We start from the raw sequence: 16,599 nt of genomic DNA, 5'->3' as shown, positions 1-16,599 counted from the left end.
ATATGAGGATGTACCTTCCCTAATCAAATAAACAAAATTGTGGAATAATAAATTACCAAATGCTATTTAAACTATTTTTCTTTAAAATTAGCCTCCTTCCTAATGTTAACTTAAGAAAATATTATGCTGATAGGTTAAAGATGTGTAAGAATGCATACTATTGTGAATAAATCAAAATCATAAAAAGGAGGATAAAATAGAATTGCATCAAATTCTGATCACAGTGCTTTTGCTGAGATGTTTGTATGATGAGTATGTCTTCTGCTACTTTGGAGTATGCTTTTCGCGACAGCTCTCTTATCCTGAGAAGCCTGGCCTCTGTAGGGTCTCCTGAAAGTGCCTAAGTGATGGTGCTGGCTCACTTCAGAGAGCACAGGGGAATTTCTTGTGCATATTCTTCCCTAAGCCTCTGGGAAGAGGGACTTAAAGCTAGATTGTTACCCTGGAAAGGAGCCATTCCTTAGGATAGTACAGTTGAATGGTCATCTATAGAGCCGTGAAAGTCGGCATGAATCTCCACTCCCGGCAGCACCAAGAAAGGGAAAAATATTTACCTACTCCTCATAGGGCAATGTCTTCAGTGGTCACTCTCAGTTGGCCCTTCAGAGCTTGATCTTCACTCTAGTGGGGAAAGTTGTTAACCCTGAGCTCCTTGAGTAATCCTGATGAGGAAGCTGCAGAACAGTAGAGACAGAGTCGTAATTTTCCTCAATAATAGCAACACCCAAGAGAGTAAGAAATTATGGTTGTACCTTGGTGTATCAGACAGGGTCTTGGAGGGAAGCAGGTGGTTAATTAGAAGAGTTTGTTGAGGAGACTATTTTTAAAAAGTTAAAGGAAGCTGACAAAGACTAACAACAGCAGGGAGCTCTTGGCACCTCCAGGCTTGAGGGGGTAAAGGGAACAAGATTATCAGAATCCGGAAAGAGCTACAGCAGTAGCTGTAGCTACAGCTGAAGGGGAAAGCTATTGGACAGGATGTGTAGCCTTTGGTAGGGAAATACTGCGTTGTTAACCCTTAGCCTCATCTCCTGCCAGTGCCTCCCACCGGCCACACTCAACTAGAATCCAGAAGGTAAGGAAGTCTTGTTGATTAGAAACAACATTGTGGATCATACTTCCAGTATCTAGAGGCACAGAGTAGAGAATGTTGGAGAGTGGATTTGGAGGAGCAAAATGAAGATTATCTGGCTGACTTAATGAGGCTTACATAATTTAGGAAAATCTGTATTCTAAATAAATGATAAATAATTGACATAACTGAGGAGTTGAGTAGGTAGAAGCTAGTTGTGGATTTTAGTTAGTGAAAAGTTCCCATGTTGATGAGTTCATGGCCTTTGAGATGACCAAAGGAAGAGGATTTTGAAGAGGAGCTTCTGAAGGATTGGGATCTTTGCATTGGGGCCCCAGTGATTCTAGGCTCTAAATTAGAGGACTCTGGTTTAGAGGTCAGAAAGGAATTAACCAATCCAGCAAAAACAATTGGGATGGTCATCAGAGGGCAGTCTACCGGAAAGGTGGCTTGTGTCGTGAATGTGAAGTGTGAAGGCCATATAGCCACGTCCCACTTGTAGCTTCATATTCTTTGGACAAAGTGGAATTATGAGGTCCTTTCCTTAAAGAACTCCCACCTAAAGAACCTCTGTACCTGATAGGAACCTAATCAGTAATTTAAGACAAGAAAATATATTCTGTACTGTTAAAACCAGCATTCCACTCATGCTGCAGATACTTTGAAAGCCACAGTGGTGGGGGTTCTGATCTAATCTCTAAATTTGGAATAACATAGTGTGCATTACAATCCATCCTGTAGTGCCCACTGGCCTGGAGCTAAGTTTAGAAGTTCGGCTGTGGATCTAAATGCTGCTTTCCACTCTTGCTGCTCCAGCTTCTCACCCCAGCTGGGGCAGGTAGGGGAGAGGAGTTAATAAGATAGGAAGGGCAGAACTCAGTGAAAGAAAAAAAAAAAGGCAGAATGATCTCAGAGTTATAACTGGGTGTTTCAAAAAGAGAGTTAAATGAGAGGCTTAGGTAGAATAGGCAGTGGTGAGAGAAAGAAAGGAAAAAAGTCTCACAAAGCAGGCAAATCACAAGGTCAGGAAAGAGCTGTAGAAAAAAAAATCACTCTGCATTCAGAAGAACAGGAAATTTGAATCTGAACAGCAGAAATAATAACCAGCAAGAGCTACAAAAAGGAAGACTTGCACATTTCTAGCGTTGGCAATTATTATCAGGGGTCAGCAAAGCCCTATTACGCCTTGCTGCATTTTTTTTAATGTGAATCAGCACATCCAAACACATTGTTCTGTTAGGGGCAACAGAAGAGTTACCAGATTAACTTTCCTCCATCATCTAAAACCAATTTTACAACTTCACATGTATAATGTTCATGTAAATTATATATTCTGAAAGTGTGTGACTTTTCGATCTAATCCTCGTGTTTAAGCAGTACTTGTATGCTCAAACATACTCAGGACTCCTTCATACTCTTCAAAAATATTGAGGATTCCAAAGCGCATTTGTTTATGTGGGTTAAACAACATTGTGTTAAAAATTAAAACTGATAAATTATTGAAACATTTATTAATAAATAACTATATAAGCTCATTACAGGCTCACATAAATAATATATCTTTAGTGAAAATATATTTTCCAAAACAAAATCTCTTTAATGCCTCACTTAATAGAACACAGCTGGATTTTCGTATATGCTTTTGCATTCAACATGTTGCATATGTTGTTTTTATTGAAGTATATGAAGAAAATCCAGCCTCCAACATAGATGGAAAGGGAAGGAATATTTTAATAACTTTTTCAGATAATTGTGGATATTCTTCTTTAATATTACATTAAATCTAGACAAATGGTAGTTTTGTAAAGCTTAGTTGCAATGTGGAATCCAAAATTTTATCAATGAACTTTTTGTATTCTTTTACATTAAAATCCATTGGTCTATCTTGCACCTTGAGTTGATGTTTTACCCATGTGTGATTTTGCAACATCGTGTACTGTACATTTGGAAAATATTGATTCACAGATTTATGCAGGTCTTCCAAATGTTGACACATTTCATTCTATAATTCCAAGCAATCGCATTTGTTGTTATCACCACCAATTTAATCAGAAACGCCTTTAAGTGTATTGGGACGTTGCCAAGTTACAGTGGTAGATATGTTTTCTAAAACTAATTTTCAGTTGCAAGTTTGAATGTTATCATTGGCAACAAATTCTGCCAGTTGTTTTCCTTGAAGTGTCAGGCCCACGTGTTCATTTTTGATAAAATGTCTGCCAAATAGCCAACCCTTAATAAACATAGTTTGTCTCAATCATTAAGTAAAAATGGTGTTCCATGAAAAAAGTGGCTAGTTCAGCTCACAACTCAACCCACTGGACAAGTGCTTTCCCAGGTACTTTGGTAGGCAGCAGATGGCTATTTATGTATCCTTCCCATGCATCACACAGACTATTAAGAAGACATACTCAAAAGTTGAGGTTTAATAAAATCAGTAATTTCTACTGCTTCATCAAAGACATTCTAAAGTGGAACTGGAATTTTTTAATAGTGAGTGTGTGGCATTAATAAAATTATTACTAGTACAGTAATTTTTTTGCCCACTATAGCTTTTACATCATCAGTGCAAGGGTCAACACAGTAAAAAGGCAAATAATGTCTTAGTTTTATTATGATAATAGTTTGGGCATTGCAGACTGACCTCTGGAAACATCTCAGGGACTCCTAGATGTCTGCAGACTATATTTGAGATGAATTCTCCCCATCCCTGCTAGAATGTAAAGCCTACAATTCCAAAAGTTTGTCTCTTGTTCACTGATATGCCACCAGGGCCTAGAACATGCCTGGCACATAGTAGGCACTCAATAATTAATTAAGTAAGCAATCAATCAGAACTAGATCATAATAATCAAGAGCTTATAATCTGCATTATTAGAAACTCATTTTTAAAAATTTAGGTTTTTTTGAGGAAGATTAGCCCTGAGCTAACATCTCTTGCCATCCTCCTCTTTTTGCTGAGGAAGACTGGCCCTGAGCTAACATCCGTGCCCATCTTCCTCTACTTTATATGTGGGATGCCTACCACAGCATGGCCTGCTTAACAGTGCTATGTCTGCACCCGGGATCCAAACCAGTGAACCCCGGGCCACTGAAGCGGAACGTGCAAACTTAACCGCTGCACCACCGGGCCAGCCCCTAAAAATTTAGTTTTGAATAGGTAAAATATACAACAGGATACATGGTGAAAAGTCTCCCACTTTGCCTTCTCCAAGGCACTTAAGTTGCTTTCTCAGAGATAACTACTGTTGTCAGTTTCTTATGTATTTTTCCAGTGATATTTTATGGATTCACAAGCATTATATACACAAGCATATTCCTTTCTTCCCTCACACATATGGTGGTATACTATACACATTATGGACTGTATAGTGCTTTTTTAAAAGTAAACTTTTTCTTTTGGAATAATTGTAGATTTACAGAAAAGTTTCAGAGATTTTTATATACTCTTTACTCACTTCTACTAATGTTAACATCTTACACAACCATAGTACCATGTCAAAACTAAGAAACAAACATTGGTTCAATACTGTTAACTAAATTTCAAAACTTGTTCAGATTTCGCTAGCTTATGTCCTTTCAGTTCTAGGGTCCAATCCAGGATACCACATCGCATTTAGCATAGTGCTTTTTTCCCCTTAAAAGGTATTTTGAGGATTATCTCATATCAGTTAATATGCAGTTGCCTCATTCTCTGGAAGGACTGCAGAATGACTCCCTAGAAGTAGAATTTCAGGGCCAATAATTATGTGCATTTAAAAATTACCAAACTCGTCTCCCCCAAAGAAATTACCATACCCTTCTTAGCAATTTCCCTGTGATTTGAGTGTTGCAAGTTTCTTTGAAGTTCGAAGATTAAGGCTGGGAACTGAATGAAGGTTATAAATGTAAAGTATTCAAAAAAATTTGGCAAGCTTCGAAATAATCATTTTTACTGTACTAGCACCAATACACATATGTAGCATTGCATGATTTACATTATACCAATAATTCACTGTATGACCCACATATATAGTTGGTTCCTGTTAGGACCACTAGGGGGCTCTGCTGGAGGGTTTTTATAATTTATGTTAGTCCGTTTAGAGAAATGTTTCGAGATAATGCTTTAGAAATCTGAACTCTTAAAACTTGAAAGAGATCATCTACCTAACCCAGCTTCCTTATCATGCAGATGAGGAAACCAAGGCTGGCCAAGAGAGCTGGCATGGAGGAGAGCTGGAATCAAAAGTCCACACTCTGTGCCTGTGACAGGAATTCAAGAAATTCTTTTTTGCCGTGTGCCTCCACTGAATGATTCACACCAGGGGCTATTTCCTTTTTTGCTGCCACAATTTTAGTAAGCTTTGCTAAGACCGTAGATTTGCGATATTTTTCTAATAGGATATTTTACCGATGGGTTAGTGTGAAAGAAGTGCATGAAATATAAACTTTATGACTCATTCCAAAATGTTCTATTCAAAGTACCTCTCAGCACCAAAATCATATTACTTACTGTAAACCTTGGCAACTACTTTCCAATTGCCTTTAAAACTTACTTTCCACTTAAAACATTTTACTTTTGTCTTTATTCATTTATCTTCATTCATTTTATCCATTCAATATTTATTGAGAGCTTATTAGCGCCAGACACCGTTGTAGGCCCTAGGCTTCAGAAGCGAAGCTGCCCTTCTCCCCAAAGAAGCACCTATTTCTCCATTTTTCACTTTAATACATAAAGTATTTCCACAGGCCTTTGTTCAGTGGTTCTCATAGTGTGGACCCTGAACCAGCAGCAGGAGCAGCAAGCATCCGGGAACTTGCTAAAAATGCAAATTATTAGGCCCACTTCACACTCCAGGGATGGGGCTCAGCAACCTGTTTTTAAAATAAGCTCTCCAGGGATTCTGATGTACACTCAAGTTTAAGAACTACGGTTTTAGTTCCATGACTCGGTATTAACTAAATAGGTCAAAGATCAACATCTGGCTTTTAAACCCACCTCAGGCATCTCCATGGAGTACCCGTCCCAAATACACCTGACAGGACCCAACAGTGACCATGCTTAATTCAAAGATCTGTAGTACCTGGAATGATCGTAACAATAGTGACACTACAATGGCTTCAGAACAAAACCTGACTGCAGTGGATTTTCTGGGCCTATCCCAACAGAAAATGGGCCGGACTGAGTTCTGGGATAGTGTTTTCATAGGCTAGACACAGCCGAGCACATCACGCCCGGGGTTCTGGGTCTGGCTGAGTCAGGCGGCGATCCAAGCCGCGTGGGGCCGCGTGAACCCGTCAGGGTGGACTCGAGCCTTCGGTCAGAGTTTGGGGGCTGGAAGCCCGGCCCATACCACACTGGCTGGAAGACGGGCGGAGGCGCAGAGACGCCCCGGGAGGCCGGGCAGCGCTGGTCAGCACTCAGGCCGCACCCTCCTGCCCCCAGACGCCGGCAGGGCGGAGCCACGCGGCGGCAGCTCGGGCAGCGGCGCGCGGCGCGGGCTCGCGGCTGAGGCGTATGGGGCTACAACGGGAGCGGCTGCGCCGCCCGGCCGGGTCAGCGTCGTGCGCATGCGCGGACCCGGCGCCATTTTGGTGGCCGGGCGCGGAGGTGATTCCACACTGAGGGGAGCGCGGCGGCCAGGGTGGCAGTGGCAGCCTTCCTGGGCTCGGGTGTGAATCGCCGAGGGAGGAGGCGGTGGAGGAAGAGGTGGCGGCGGTGGCGGTGGTCGTAGCGGTGGCGGAGGAGGCGGGTACGAATCAGCTGCGGGCGGAGACATGGCCAACATCGCGGTGCAGCGAATCAAGCGGGAGTTCAAGGAGGTGCTGAAGAGCGAGGAGGTCAGAAATGAACTCCCGGACATCCCCCACCTCAGCCCAGGGCGGGAGGGCCCTTCCAGCCGCGATCCCGCTGTCCCCGGTAACCCCCGGGTGGCGCTCCTTGCGGCCGCCCTTCTGCCCGCGGGGAAGCAGCAGTCTCCCCCTCCTTCCGCCGCCTTCCCCTCCCCTCGCCGGGCCCTGGGATGGACGGTCTCGCGGGCGGGTGGTCTGGAGAGGAACCCGGTTGGAGGGGCAGATGGAGAAGGGGGCACTTCTCGACGGGGTGTGAGCTCTAGAGAGAGCCCCGAGGCTGTGGCAACAGCTGGAAGTGTGGCTGTAGGGTGGGGAGGGAGCAGGCCGAGCCTGAGAAAACCCGGGAAGTGGGTTGGGGGAAGGGGAAAGGTGGTAACTGGATCCGGAGAGCCGCGCCGCTCAAAGGCCCACACTTTTAAGGGTATTCTGGGTTATACCCTGTCTGGCCTCCCCTGTCCTTTACTTAGGGAAGGGGCGATGAGAGTCCGTAGGTATTGATGAAAGGAGAAGGACGTTCAGAGTTACTCCCTCTTAGTTGGATGTTGGGAGAGAAGGGGAGACATAATGGGATGCTATCTTATTTGGGTGGTGGTTAAGGGAATTTTCACCTGGCATAGGAAATTAATTCCAAATTAGACCATTATTTCATTTTCACTTTACGCCCATTCCTAGGCCTCTTTTCTCTTGACATCTAGAGCTTTTTGACTGGGTAAAGGCAAGTAGTTTGATGTGTTAAAGACGTTTAAATATTTTTAGCTAGGAAAAAATAATAGAGTTTGTGAGTAGCTTGTTTCAAAATGTTGTTTACAAGTTACAGATCTGAGAGTCTTTCCTAAGACAATGCCTCTGTGACTCTGTTGTGTTGTACCATGAAACTTCATTATGATGTCCCTCCTAGTTAACTTGATTCTTAACTTTTGAAAAACAGCCCTATTAAAAACATGGGGTTTCACCAGATTAATACATTGTTATACCTTTTTATTAAGTGAGTAGGTTTATCCCAAAGTACCGTATTTGAAATGGTTAAAAAATATTTTGTCTCAAGCTGCTCTTGAGTCCTGCAGTATTTAAATACTCTAGTGTTGACCACGTCTTATTTATATAAGATATTCAAAATGTTCTAGTAATTTGATTCAAAACTGTGGAAGTATCCGTAAAGTTTTTCATACCGAAATCAACAAGAATGCTAGGTTGTTTTTCCTCCTTGGATTTAACAAAGATTAAAAAGTAGTACTGAAAAGGTTATTTTTTTTAAGATGTCACATACCATTATTGAATGTTATCATTGCTATTTGTATTTTTCTGTTATGTTGGTGCTTTGATAATCTTAGTGATTTGTGAAATTCAACATTCTAAGTATGTCATGAGTAATTGACGTAAGTCTGATAGCACTTGAGCTTTATTTGTGCCACTGAATCCACAGTGATTATGTATCTTTCTAATTAGAATAATTCTTTAAAAATGTTAAAAAGTGACAAATACTAACAGATTTATTGAATGTAGTAGTATGTAAGTAGTGATCGGTTTTACAGAGCATGTGTATGAACTCTGAGTTGTGTATTTGTTCAAGTGCCAAAACTCTGAATGGAAGGATGACTTTGTATTTTTGTGATACAGTGCAGAAATAGTCATAAATGTCTGTACTGATAAACAGTGAAACAATAATTCTAACTTTTTATTTAATAAGAAAATATATTCCAGGATAGTTGACATATAGATTCTTAATGAGACATTGCAGCTCATATTGTTACCAAGAGACTAAAACATTTCTTCTATAATATGGTTATACAAGCCCAAAACTTAAAATAAGACTTCTAATGCCTTATTTTCTATTCTTAAAAGTGGTAAGTTACTGTTCTTGTAATTCATATGGTCTCTGCTTTTTGTCAGGTGGCTTTTCACCATGATATTCTTATAACTTAATTTGAAGCTTAAGAGATATCTTGTATTGCTCTAGTAATGCATATTGTTAAAATAATACTGCTTTTAATATGCGAGAGATGATGAAGCCTTGTTTCAAGTGTCAGTGTTTTTTAGAGGAAGAAAGAGGAAACGCAAACAAATTATTTTAAGAACAGTACCTTTATAAATCTGGAAGGAAACTTCTTCCAGAAAGTAAGTTGCAAAGAACATTTAGGAATGGATCAGATAATTTAATCTTGGGATATAATCAGTAAATACCTTTATTTTCACCAATATTTTATTTCATCGCTGTTTTAGGAGGCCAGGTTCTATAAGTGGATTATGTTTATTATTTTCAACTCATTGAAGGACTTGTAGTACAGTCCATGTGTTTTCTTTTTAAGTGTGTAAATGCAGTATTTTGAGTGGCTGGTCAAGTAATCAGGTATTTCATCATGTCACCTATGTAAATCTCCAGTTTACCAAAGTTTATTTCATACGCTTGTGTTTACTAAGAATACTGGTTGATTTATGGACTTTTTTTTTTGGCCTTTTAAGTGCCTTTGTAAAGATAGCTGATATTTGCTGAATTCTAGCCTAAGAAGTTAGAAGTAGCCGTTCTGGGAGTGTGGAGTTAATTAAAATATAGCTTCAAGATAAATCAGATGTGAGAAGTAAGGTACAGAATAGTGTGGAGGAGGCCGCCATTTGTGTCAGAAGTGGGGAAATACGTGTATTTGTATAGGTGAAAAATTTAGTGAGAAATTGGTAAAATTGGTTGCTTCTGGTAGGAAGGGTGTCCAGGGCAACAGGCATCAAAAGATCCCTTTTGAATTTTGAATCATGTGAATATGTTATTTAGTCAAAATCATAAGTGAGGCCCCATCTTGGCCGTTTTTTCCTTGAGACTGTCTTGGGAAATCTGTTCTATATCTGTCAGATAATAATTTTTAAATCTGAGTGTGAATTTTAAGTAATGTTTCAAAGTTGCTAGGAAAGGAAAATTGATTTAAAGTAGATTTCCTAGTTCTTTTCTGAGTTGAATTACATAAGTGAATTGATTGGGAGGATATAATAAAACCATAATCTGTATTCATGGGTTCTATTATTTACTAGTATTAATTATTACTGCTGTTGACTAACAACTGTTTGTAGAGTGGCTCTCAGTACCATTTGTTTATACAGTATTGCTAATTCTCAAGAACAGGTCTTTGAATTAAATTTCTTATTTCTTAGATGGGGAAATTGAGATTCACAGAAGTTAAATTATTTCTCTACAAATATATAGTTTTGGATTTGGATCTAAGTTTGCTTGTGGTTATGTTGTACCACACTGTTATGACTTGCCAAGGATAGGCATGGTTTTAATTGTTTCAAAATATTTGAGCCTGGTTTGTATTGCTGGTTAAAGGATTTAAACACAACTAATTTGTTAGTTTAAACATTAAAATAATTATTACCTGTAATTAACTTAAATATTTACTTGCATTTCAATATGTAAAATATTTTTAAATTTAAAGCTCAATGAATTAAAATATCATTAAATCAGTGTACAGACTCTTGCTTGTTCTTGTTCTATGTGGTACCTGTAGTTTTTTCATATTGTAGCTGCACTTTGCTAACATTTTCTAGGATTCTCATAGGGAGTATTTAAATCCATGGCATTAACAAATTGGTTTTATGAAAACTGCTATTGTGTAAGTTTTCCTTAAGCATTTAGGTGGATTTTTGTATCTATTGTCATTTTAAATTTAATATATTTGATTAAGCTTGATCTAGATTATTCTTTGTAGAACTAGTTGCAAATCTTTAGAAGATAGTCTCTTGATTTCTGTAGACCATGATTTTTCAGCCTTGGCACTATTGACATTTTGGGCAGATAATGAATTCTTTGTTATAAGTGGCTCTCCTGTGCATTGTAGGATGTTTAGCAGTAACCCTGACTTCTATCACTAGATGCCAGTAGCACAGCCCACCCTCTCCTCACCTCCTTACTCTGCCTGCCAGTTGTATCAACTAAAAATGTCTTCAGACTTAACCAAATGTTGAGAACCGCTGCTGTAGACGAAACTCACTAGAAGAACGTTTAAGACTATTAACTATGTAAGATGTATAGTATAATTTATCTCAAAGGTGAATGGACAGTAAAGGTACAAAAATTATATAGCATGGCTACTACCAGCTTTGAAAGTTCTGGTTTTGTTTTTAAGACTTTGTTTCCCCTTTATAAACCACTGTTTATCTTTTTCTTTTAAACCTTATCCTTTTTGGTTTAAAGAAAAAGGTGATGAAATTGCCTGCTAAAAACTGATATAACCAGAATTTGAACAGTTTTTTAACAGTTTTTAAGTGGCTTGTTTTTACAGTTACGTAAGTTATAGTTCTGTGTAACTTATTTAAGTAGTGTGCCTTATGGGGTTCTGGGTGTGGGTTGAGCAAGGAAAGCTTATAGATTGAGGGGGAAAAATATCAAAACCTGTCCAAGTAATAGTGTTAGAGGTGCATTTCTTGTTTTACTATTATAAAGACACTGCTCTCTGTCCATCAGGCATAGATTTAGACACATCTGGGATCCCCTGGCATGTCATGCTTTGTAAAGTACATATATTCTTATTTTCCGGTAAATATGTTAACAACAGTTATTGAACGTATTAACCATAGCGTGAAAAGACTTACCTGTTTGGAGAGAGATAAAAATGTCAGATGCAGAGAGTAAATGCTGTAGGAGTTCTGAGGGTATGTGTATGGAGGGAGGTTCTTGAGCTGTGTTCCAAAGGAAAGTTAAGACTGACCTCAAATTTCAGAAGACAATTGCAAAAGAATTAAGGAATACTGTAATTTATAAGTGAATGATCTCTTCCGTAGGCACCCGAATTGGAACCAGGGATCAGAGATTATTGATAAAATTGGGCAAGAAACACATTTACATATTTAGAACAGAAAGGTTGCACAGCTCTGATATACACATACATAGTTGTGGAGTTAGAGCAGCTTTCTAAGTTTCTTCACTATCTTTGGGAATAAATACCTTTTTTCATATCAAAGTAAAATGTACATACAATAAAGTATGACCAGCACCCATATCAAGAAACAGTATTACCAAAACCATAGACACCACCTAACTCACCCCTTTCCTGTCACTTTCCTTACTTCTAAAGCACAGATTAGCTTTGAGTATATTTGAGTAAAAGAATTGCCATAGGAGTATATAATATATGATTTTTTTAATTTTGAAAGTTTTCAAAAGATTCCTTCAAAATCTTTGTTCAGGGCCAGCCCGGTGACATAGTGGTTAAGTTTGTCCACTCTGCTTCAGTGGCCTGGGGTTCATCCGTTCAGATCCCAGGCGTGTACCTACACACTGTGTATCAAGCCATGCTGTGGCAGGTGTCTCACATATAATGTAGAGGAAGATGGGCACCGATGTTAGCTGAGGGCCAGTCTTCCTCAGCAAAAAGAGGATTGGTGGCAGAATGTTAGCTCAGGGCTAATCTTCCTCAAAAAACAAAAACAAAAAACATAAAAATCTTTGTTCACAAAGTGAATTAATAATGTTTTAGAAAATGTGTTAAAATGCATTGAATATTAGAGTTGAAAGAGACCTTAGATCTCGGCCAAACTCCTCATCTTAAAAATCAAGAAACTGAGGCCTGGAGAGATTAGTTGTTGCTCAGTGACACAGATCTGGTTAATGATGAACCCAGGCTTTTTGCATTCCTGGACTCTCCAACCATTATATATGGTTGCGTTATGGGGCTATCTTTCTCATAAATGATACTATAAAAGCTGAATGCTAATAAGACTTTTAAGTACAATTTGTGACAGTTTAATGTTGATTGTTGTTTTTAAGTGGTATTTTGCTTTTCTTTCTTGGTGTGAGAACTTAAATTTACCAGGAGGCAGAGATATTTAACTCCTTAAGCATAGTACGGTAACTTAGTGATTAAGAATGTGGACTTGGCAATTAGATTTGCTTTGAGTACTGGCTTTTTTCTGTTTAACACCTGCAGCACTGACTCTATCTCAGTTTTCTTATCTGAAAATGTAGAAGATTAAGAGAATCTTTACAGTACTTAGAGCAATGCCTGGGACGTATTAAACATTTAGTAAATGTATAGCTGTTAGGATATCAAAATTAACTACACTTTCATATTCTGCTTATTGTTCTTGAATCCTAAAGGTTTCCTTCAGTGGTTTAGTGATAGCTATGTGTGAATTTGCCTGAAGAAAAGACGTAAGATGAGGGGCTTTAGTGCTTCTGATGATGTTTCTTTGTCATCTGTGTGCAAACAACCCGTGGGACTGGTGGCCAAAGGGAATACAAAAGAAGACATGTGGGCCTTGTTCTCAAGGTGTTGGTTAATCATTTCTTTAGGAGACAAAGATAAGTTGGAGAAAAGTTTGTGTTAAAATGTGACCTTTCTAAGTGAAAAAAGTAAATTATTTGGAAGCCTTTCAGATAATAATAGAGTTATGGGTTATTTTGGATTTCTTGAAATGGCTGTGATCTCCTTGAACTGGACCAAGGAATCCAGATTCTAATCCTATGACATGTAAAGTAATCTTAAATCCCTTTGTAAAATTTATTTTAAAATTGTATCTTGGAAGCTAGAAAGTCGTGGGTCACATCCATCTGACATCCATGGTGTTCATTTATGTAATTCTGAAAAGGTGAGAAATGAACTTCATTTCATTCAAAACTGTGTGCTTTTCCTCTCTTTAGTTCTTTGCTTCTATGGCAAATTTAAAGTATTAATTACCTATAGTTGAATGCCTACTGACATTTTATATATATGGCAGCCTTATGAGATTGATGTTATTCTATTTTATTACAGATTAGAAAGTTGCAACTCTGAAGAAATTAACTTTGTTTCTCATATCAAGTAACTTGTTGATGGAAGAGGAGTTTGAAACTAGGTCTCTTGACTCCAAAACATTTACAGATCATGGTGGAAAGAATAGTGTACAATTATATCTGCTGCTTGCTTCCTGTTCGTTATTTTTAAAGATTTTTTTGAAAATTATGAAATATTTTACACTTAGTTTAGAAAATAATATAGGAGCACCTTTATATCCATGGTCCAGATTTAACAGATCTTACCCCTCTCATACTGGGTTAAGTCCTCTCCCCCCACACCCACTCCCTTCCCCCAAGAAATAAAACAAAACATACAGACAAAGCTCACTTTGCAACTTTTCCCTTTTCTCTTCTCCTCCTTTCTTGGAAGTAACCACTATGCTGAAGTTGGTATATATCCTTCTCATTCATATTTTTGGTTTTACCATTGATAAACATAAACATAGTATTTTGAGTGTTAAAACACTTTGCAGTGTTTTAAAACTTTATTTAAAAAACTTCATAGATGATTATAATATTCTACATCTCCTGCAACTTTTCTTCTCAGCATTGTTTTATTGAGATTTATGCATTGTGACCATGCGTATTGCTCTATTTCTTTAATTTAAACTATATAGTATTCCATGTCACAGGTTTTTTTAATTCATCCTACTGATGGTATGTAGTTTCAACTTTTAGCTATTATAAAAAAAGGATGCATTGAACATTTATTATGAATGTTTTCTTGGGCACATAAGAGTTTTTCTAGGAAGTGGAATTGTAGTTTCTGAGTGTGTTTGCATCTTCTGCATGACTGGACATTGCTTCATTGTTCTCCTGATGATTGTATCAGTTTACACTTCCAGTAGCAGTGTTTAAGAGTTCTAGTGACCTGATGTTTGTAAGACTTAGATGTTTGTCAGTCTGATGGATGTGAAATGGTAGCTTATTTAATTTTTATTTCCCTGGTCAGTGGAGATATTAAGCATATTTTTGTGTTTATTGGCCATTAGGCTTTCTTTTGTGAATTTAGTGTTTGCATTCCTTACCCACTTTTAAAAATTTGGATGGTTTGTATTTTTCTTATTGATTTATAGGAATTCTTTATGTATTTACATAATTTTGTCTGCTTACGTTATGTGGCTTGATTTTTAACTTTGTCTTATTTTATGCTCTTTTTTTGAAATTGTGGTAAAATACACATACCATAAAACTTACCGTGTTGTATATTTTTAAGTGTACAATTTCAGTGACCTTAAGTACATTCACATTGTTTTGTAACCATTACCACCATCTATCTCTAGAACTCTTTTTGTCTTGTAAAACTCTTTTCATCTTGTAAAACCTATAAACACTAACTCCGTACTTCTCCCATGCCCAGCTCCTGTCAATCATCATTCTACTTTCTGTCTCTCAATTTGACTACTCTATTATACATTGTTTGTCCTTTTACGACTTGCTTATTTAATTTAACTTTGTCATATCTTTTGTCTTGCTGAAGTTTAATCTTAAAGTAGCCACATTTTTTTATCTTTTCCTGTATGGTGTGCTTTTTGATTATCATAAAGATATTCTTCTATATTTGGTTCTTAAAAGTTAATTCATTCCTTAACTTCTGTGCGCAGGCTTTTATCTCTACCATATTGTATCAGCAGTGATAATAAAACATTTGTGCTTCGTTTTTCTTAAATCATTCTGTAGTAGTTACTTCATTAAAAAAAATTTATATAAAATATATTGCAGTTTATGCATTTGTCTGTTGGGCATTTGATTGCTTCAGTTTCTTGCTGGTGCACATGTGAAGGATTTTGGGTGTATATCTGAAAGTGGTATTACTAGGTCATCGGGTGTTTGGATGAGATTTTAGGTGGTTATATATGTCAGACATTTTTTTATATCTGTGGGCTTGACCATACTTTGATTATATCCTTAGGGTTTAGTTAGGTGCTTTATCTCCATCTGTCCGTAGGAACTGTAAGTGAGGGTAGAGACCTATTTTACTGATTTTCAGTTCTCCATTGCTTAGCACATTGATTGGCAAGCGAGAGGCACTTGTCTTCCTGAATGAGTTTAAGGATTTTCTTAAGCTCCAGAGAGCTCACCTGCAACCACTATGACAGTAATACCTTTTGTCCTGCTTCTGGGACTAGGAAGAGTTGAATGTGTTGATAAAGGTAGGCTCCATGTGAAGTTGGTGTTCTTGTTCCATGTAGGTGTTGATAAATCAGTCAAGTCCTCAGTTGGGATGAATATAATGTCCAAGCCAAAAACTGGGAAATAAGATGGTGGGAAGGGACTCCTTTTGGTTTATTTTGTAGTTTTCCCCTTTCAAGATCTCAAGAGGCGTCTGTTTAATATTATATGTGACGTCATCTGGATTCCTATGGTTTAACTATTTAGTTCAATTCTATATTTTTCTTAATTTATTCAACAAATATTTATTGAATGCCACCTGTGTTGTTAATAAGATAGACATGGTCTGTGCTGTTATAAAATAAATTATGATCTGGTAAGGCAGTGAGACATTGAACGGCTAATTATATGCGTGTGTTGACTTTAAGTAAGAACTGTGGGGGTGGAGTAACCTAACCTGAGGGAAAGAGTTCCTTGGGGATAACCCTTAAACTGATTCTTGGGTTGATAAATTGGAATTTAGTCAGTCATACATTAGGATGATCAACTCTTAGATGCAAATAGAAAGCTAGTAATCATTATATAGTCAAGAATGTAGAACCATTTAATTGCTTTTCCTTTTTAAATAAATAGCCAATTTCTGTGAATATAAAAGTTAGAAATGGGGGCCGGCCCCATGGCCGAGTGGTTAAGTTCGCATGCTTTGCTTCAGTGGGCTGGGGTTTCGCCAGTGTGGATCCTGGGCACGGACATGGCACCGCTCATCAGACCATGCTGAGGCGGCGTCCCACGTAGCACACCCAGAAGAATCTACAACTAGAATATA

General features: G+C 38.1%; 1 protein-coding gene across 3 annotated transcripts in view; it reads left to right on the top strand.

The window, feature by feature from the left end:
- Nucleotides 1-6,371: 6,371 nt before the first annotated feature.
- Nucleotides 6,372-16,599, top strand: part of UBE2K (ubiquitin conjugating enzyme E2 K) — a 68,416-nt gene continuing 58,188 nt past the window's right edge. The window contains exon 1 of one of the 3 annotated variants that reach the window (XM_014857214.3): nt 6,372-6,889. In XM_014857214.3, the coding sequence (XP_014712700.1) occupies nt 6,827-6,889 (63 nt within the window). In that variant the 5' untranslated portion in view covers nt 6,372-6,826. The remainder of the gene's footprint in view (nt 6,890-16,599) is intronic. The other 2 variants (XM_070506010.1, XM_014857215.3) reach the window with 2 other exon arrangements.

Source organism: Equus asinus, chromosome 3, assembly GCF_041296235.1.
Source record: "Equus asinus isolate D_3611 breed Donkey chromosome 3, EquAss-T2T_v2, whole genome shotgun sequence".
Classification (NCBI taxonomy): domain Eukaryota; kingdom Metazoa; phylum Chordata; class Mammalia; order Perissodactyla; family Equidae; genus Equus; species Equus asinus.
This window is presented reverse-complemented; position numbering and strand designations above follow the sequence as displayed.